The sequence below is a fragment of the Mus caroli genome, chromosome 10 (assembly GCF_900094665.2).
Source record: "Mus caroli chromosome 10, CAROLI_EIJ_v1.1, whole genome shotgun sequence".
NCBI classification, from domain to species: Eukaryota; Metazoa; Chordata; class Mammalia; order Rodentia; family Muridae; genus Mus; species Mus caroli.
This window is the reverse complement of record NC_034579.1, coordinates 81363727-81370024: the sequence shown is the minus strand read 5'-3', so window position 1 is coordinate 81370024 and position 6298 is coordinate 81363727. Positions and strand designations below refer to the sequence as shown.

At 44.0% G+C, this 6298-nt stretch overlaps 1 protein-coding gene across 1 annotated transcript in view; it reads right to left on the bottom strand.

Annotated features, from left to right (window-relative positions):
* Pah (phenylalanine hydroxylase) overlaps positions 1-3946 on the bottom strand; it is a 66092-nt gene extending 62146 nt beyond the window's left edge. The window contains exon 1 of the mRNA XM_021174230.2: positions 3662-3946. Coding sequence (XP_021029889.1) covers positions 3662-3721 — 60 coding nt within the window. The 5' untranslated portion in view covers positions 3722-3946. The remainder of the gene's footprint in view (positions 1-3661) is intronic.
* Between the last annotated feature and the right edge of the window lie 2352 nt (positions 3947-6298).

Here is a 6298-nt window from a genome sequence, read left to right as displayed (position 1 = left end):
AGAGAGAGAGAGAGAGAGAGAGAGAGAGAGAGAGAGAGAGAGAGAGAGAGAGAGAGAGAGAAACAGAGACAGAGAGAATATTAAGCAACTGGCCCTTAATTCTACAATTAACATTGAAGTTAGTGTTTAAACTGGGCCTTTAGACTATATATGCATGAGCCATGACCTACTTTGGTACTGCCTCTCTCTCTCTCTTCTAAAGCCTCCCAGGCATGCGCAGATGAGTCTCTTTTTCACAGCAGTGAGCCCTTAGTCTTTTCTGGCTTCCTTAAAACAACAAAGGAATTCCCTGTTTCTAGTCCACTATTGTCTTGTTGACCTCCAAGAAAAAGGAGGCATTCTTGGTGCATATCGTCATGTGCCACCTCTGACTAGGGCTGTTCAGAGTTGAAGATTCCTGTAATAGAAACCCAGAGGGCTCCTCTAGCACTCCCCTCCTGTATGTCTAGAAATCACCCAGTCCCGTAACATCTTCTCCAGAAATTATTCTTAAGAGCCAGGTTGTTTTCTGTTGTTCTCACTGCCATTACATGCATATAGCTACAGGTGCTCCACAATGACCCTATCCTAACAAGGTTTTCCCATGTCCTTCATCAACAAAATCTCTGTTAATGAATTTTAACCATGGAAAATTTCAAAACCTCTGATAATAAATATGTACATAAATTGTACCTCTTCCCACAGCTGCCTGCAAATTCACATTTATGATGTAACATGGCCCTACGTTGCTGTTATTAGTGACATTGTCCTGATCTGCCCCTGAATGGGCATCCACTTATTTACAGGAACCAAACCATGTCATTTCACTCTCAATACATGTTGTCATTGGCAGCAGCTACTACCACTCTTTGCATGGTTTACCTAGAACAGACCATTCAGTCCTCACAAAAGCTATGAGAGGTGGGAGGGGGCTGCTGTTTTGAAAAGCCTAGGTTTGTCCTAGGCAATCCAGCTAACACGTAAGAAAGCCTGGTTTAGAACCCATGTTCAGCTTTCTCAGCACCATTACTGTTTCCCAGTGACAGGTTTGAGGGACACAACAGCTCCTTCTTTTCAAAGCATAAAAGAGGTTACATGAAAGAAAGCTCAGAGAAGTTTGTGAGGTGCTCTGGGCCTTGGTGGATATCAATTCAAGGTTTACCTAGCCAATCCCGGGCCCTTGAGCAAATCTCTTTCATAGATTATTTTTGTTGGCTCAGAAGCTATACCTTATTTGATTCACACAGGCATGTGGATTGACCCACAAGCAAAAGTATCTCCAAAACTGTCTAGGAAGAAATTACACAAAGAAAAGGAGGAGGAATCACAGAGTGAAGAACTTTGATCACGGAGCAATGCATTCAGCAATAAATACTGGCTGTTCTCTTTAGGTCCGAGTGAACGCAAATGGCTTCTGTTATCTCTGGAAACAATCATATATCACATTTATAGGCAATATGCTCTGTCAAGGGTGTTTTAGGGTCAATATTGGTGATCTGGAGCTCACAGAAGATATATGCTCGTGTGGTCATAAGTCCCTTGCATCTACACTGAAGAACTGTTATAAGCAAGATGCAAACATCCTAAGCCACGTGTCTCTATGTGACAGGGTGTAGACATATGTGTCCACATCAGCATTTTCCCACAGGAGGCAATATTCCAGTAATGCACTGTGTTTGCGTGGTTGTAGGAAACGAATTAGATTTGAGCACTGGCTGCCCTGTCTCTCCTGCTGGTTAGCTCTGAGCTCCTCCCTGATCCTCTGCCTAAGTTTTCTTCACAACACTTGTCTCTATAAGAAGCTATAGGATGCTTTTATTTTGTTAGTTCCTTTATCATTTATCTCCTGAAATAAAGTAGTTTTACAAATGAAAACTACTGCTGTGACTTGCATACAGTAGGTGCTTCTTGTTCTATTGGGTGACTGAAGGTGTTAAATCACTCACTCCATCAGACTGCTTATGCTTGTTAGGTGGGTATAGCTTTGACATATTATGTGCCTTCAACAAACAGTGGCTCCTCCCTGAAATGTCCCTTTTATTAGAATTAAATCAAATCTATACTGTTCATCCAGGTTAGAAGTGTTAAAGGGATGTAAACAGACCTGGCAAGAAAGCTCAGTGGATAAAGGACTTGCTTGTCAAGCCTGTTGACTTGAGTTCAATACCCAGGACCCACACTGTGAAAGGAGAGAGGGAACTCTCCAAATTGTCTTCTGTCTTCTGCACGTGCTCCACCTCCTCACACACGTAAATAGAATTGAAAATTTTAAGGATGCATACATGCATCTCTTTTGCAGACTGACAGAGCTAGAAGATACCCTAACTAAGCTATCCCAGCAGCCCACCTCCATTTTACAGACACTAAGCAACCTCCTCACCCTAGGCACGCAACTTCTCAGTACATAGCTTACATGCACACATAGGGCAAGCCTGGTGTCTTGACCGTGTGTGTGTTGGATTTCCCATGAGTGAGCTATACCAAGCACAGCATCTGCCTTACTGTCTGTCTTTCCTGCTCTTCAAGACTCATTCTGTTGAACAAACTAACCAATTTTGACCAAAAGCACATCAGTAGTTTCAAATGTTCTAGGAAATGTAGTAAGAGATTTGTAGTCGGTGTTCAGTTGCTTTCATCTTAATCCTAGAATATGGGGGTGGGGTATTCTTACAGGTTTTTTTTTTTTTGAAGGAAAATGTACTGCTTCTGATGCTGAGCCTATACCAGGACATCTTTGGACCTTCTACAAGTGTCCCTGTTATTGGTAGGAACAATCTGTAGATTCACAAACATCTAAGTGTTTTAAAAGCCCCTCTCCCTACCTCCCCAGCCCCAGATTTCTGGCTTGAGCTCCCCAGATGGCCAAGGGACTGTGCAGCCTGCAATATAGGAGCTTAAAATAGGGTAGAGCCAGAATCCTTGGACTGATCTTCCCAACCCTCATATCAACCTTCTTTAACACAAAATTCTCTGACTCCAGGCAACCCTCAACCCCTTAGTCCTGTCCAAGGAAAAGCTAGAGAAGGCATATTATCTCCAGAGTCTGAATCTTAGTGTACAATCCATGATTTGCAACCTGGGGAAAGTACAAATATCACAGAAAAGAACATGTTCTGCAAGTGCTCCCCAGGGAGGACAATGGATTCCTTCCACCCCCCAGCATAATCCCCAAGGTGCTTCAGGCTCCGGGCTAACTCCTGTTCATTTCCCTCTCTGTTTAATTTCTCCCTCCTTGGTTCTGAGTAAGTCCCCCCAAAATTCTCTTTGTGCTACATCATCTCCTGAAAGTCAAAAGAGGACAGTTTCTTACAAGCTTGTCATTTCGATACCCAGAAGAAAGGATTAAATAAGTATCCCTGGAGAGATAGGGACTCCTACCCCAGGTGACTAAGGACCAGCCATTTCCTTTCCGTGTAGAGAAGATAAAGCCAATAGGCAGAGGATACCAGTGAGCCACCCAAAGACACACAGATGTTGGTAGCAGCTCAGATCCCCAACTTTCTGTATCCTCAACTTGTTAAGACTAGTCTCATCAGTTGACTTCCTGGGCATTTTCCTTGCCTCTAAATAAATTCATATTTCTTAGTAGCCTTAGGAGACTAGGAAATACCAGTATTTCCCAGACTGCTTTCACATGTGGGGAACCAATTCTCTCCTAGCAGTGGAAGCCCAACAGGCTTACCTGCCCAAAGTCTGAGAGTTTTCTGCTCAGGACTCCGTTCTCCAGGACAACAGCTGCCATGCTGGCTCTCAGTAAGTGAGGTGTCTAGCTTAGCAGCAGAGTTAGGAAAGGTTTGTACTCAGGATGCGGGGCTGATGGTTTTAACCTGGCTCTCAGGACAGGAGAGGAGAGGTTTCAAAGGGTGTCTCCCACTGCAGTCTACAAGGTCACTCTCAGTGGGTGTTGCCCTGACGTAGCAGTGGATAGATATGAACAGTCTATACCCAACTCCAGGTCACCAGTCCTGGACTGACCCAAGCGGGAGGCTTTGTGGGAGGGGTGGCAGCCACAGCATGATTCATTTGGCAGAGTGTCCTGAACAAGAATAGAAGGCAGAGAGCCCAGACTACCTACATCCTGACGCTCAGACAGGCCTGGCAATGCTGAGACATTGGAATACCTGGAGTATGGATTCTCCACAACCAGAGAAAAACCAAAAATAATCATGATGATGATGGAGGATAACAATTAAGGATGACTGTTCCCTGCAAGCACAGAAATAGATGCAGGATTGCAATTTAAACATGCTCCACTCTCAACTCACCTTTTATTCAATGCCAAGCAAGTTAGTCTCCATGCCATACTTTTCCTTAGGCAACTACCCAGATGACCCTATGAGGCGAGCATGAGCAAAAGCCTGGAGGTATTGGGGCTGAAATCCAGCCAGTTCTCTAGGTACTAGTATGGTGGCTGGGTCTCTGCAAAGAGGACAGAAGGGCCACCTCAGACCACTGTCTGAGTCCAGTATTTCTCCTGAGCCACAGCCTCAACCCACGAGTAAAAACCCTTTGCCAAACTCCTAGCTCCAAAAATATTTACATTGCAACTCCTAACAGTAGCAAATTACAGTTGTGAAGTAGCAACAAAAATGAGGGTTGAAATGAGGAAAGTTGAGAACTACTGCTCTCCAGATTGTAGATATGAATGACATAGATGAGATGATGCTCTGGGTATTCAGTCAGGGCTGTTCTCACCATTTACACTGCATAAATGGAAGCTAATGTTTAAATGTCTGTCTCAAAAAAAAGAGAAAGAAATGAAACAACAGACAGCCACCGAGCATTTGCTCTGTGTGTGTAGTGGTGGGGTTCTCGGCACTGGGACTACAGCAGGAGCAAGCAACCTCCCCATCAGCACTGCACCATTCTAGTGGTCAGGCAAAATAAGCAAGTTCAGATAGGACTAAGCCTCAGGGGAGGGGCAAATAGAGACAGGAGCGAGGAGTGAGCTGAGTACCAGGTACTGGGAAGTGGTCTCGAGTGGACATGAAGGTGGCAGGTCAGAACCCCATTTTTCGGAGAGGGAAACTGAAGGCAGATATTCACTGCTAGCAGGGAAATAAAGTATGAAAGCACAGGAAGGTCAATTTCAGAAAAACAGAGAAGTCGGGGCATCAAGGGACTCAAAGCCTGCTTAATAATTACCCAGGCAAAGTTAATGGGCTGTGAGGAAACAGGTCAATAATAGAAGGGACTAGGAGTCCACCCCGTCCCCTCCCACAATTCTTTGATCTAATAAACAAGTATCTGCCAAAAGAAAAAGAGACAACATTTCAAGTTGGAGACTCAAAGCAAACGGATTGCTTCCTCATTGGACAGACAGCCACTCCTACCCATACCTCAGTGTCTTTGCTTTTAAAATGTGCGTCTAGGAGCATTGCTTAGGATTTCAAGAACTTCTCCTGAATCCCAAGATTATCAATACTGTAAGAATTTCTGTCCAAAAGGCATGCTTAGATATCTGTCAATCTTCCCTGTGGTAAGTTACCAGGGCACACGTTTAAATTTCAACCTGCCTGTCTGAGTCCAGTATTTCTCCTGAGCCACAGCCTCAACCCACGAGTAAAAACCCTTTGCCAAACTCCTAGCTCCAAAAATATTTACATTGCAACTCCTAACAGTAGCAAATTACAGTTGTGAAGTAGCAACAAAAATGAGGGTTGAAATGAGGAAAGTTGAGAACTACTGCTCTCCAGATTGTAGATATGAAATAGGATGTACGCCTCAGCTCAGGACTGCCTTAGAAATGCTGCTTTGTTATTGTATACTACAGAGGGCAGTGTCATCAAAAGACCCTGCAGCGTGAAAGTGAAGAAATGAATGAAGGCAACAGTGATGGAGGCCTTATCTGCATGCACACTGTGTGCTAAGCACCAAGCCAAGCTCTTTCTATATGAGATTTTATTTCTTCCTGCCATCCATCTTGCAGACAATTCCTCTGCTCTGTATAAACAGAGCAATGGCTGCCGAACAAATTTAAAGCCACAGCTGTAATTCAAACAATGTTTGATTCAACACCAAAGCCTTGGCTATTAAAAATATTCTTTTTTTTATTCATTTTTTATTAGGTATTTTCCTCATTTACATTTCCAATGCTATCCCAAAAGGCCCCCATACCCTCCCACCCACCCACCCCCACGTTTTGGTCCTGTCGTTCCCCTGTACTGGGGCATATAAAGTTTGCAAGTCCAACTGGCCTCTCTTTCCAGTGATGGCCGACTAGGACATCTTTTGATACATATGCAGCTAGAGTCAAGAGCTCTGGGGTACTGGTTAGTTCATAATGTTGTTCCACCTATAGGGTTGCAGATCCCTTTAG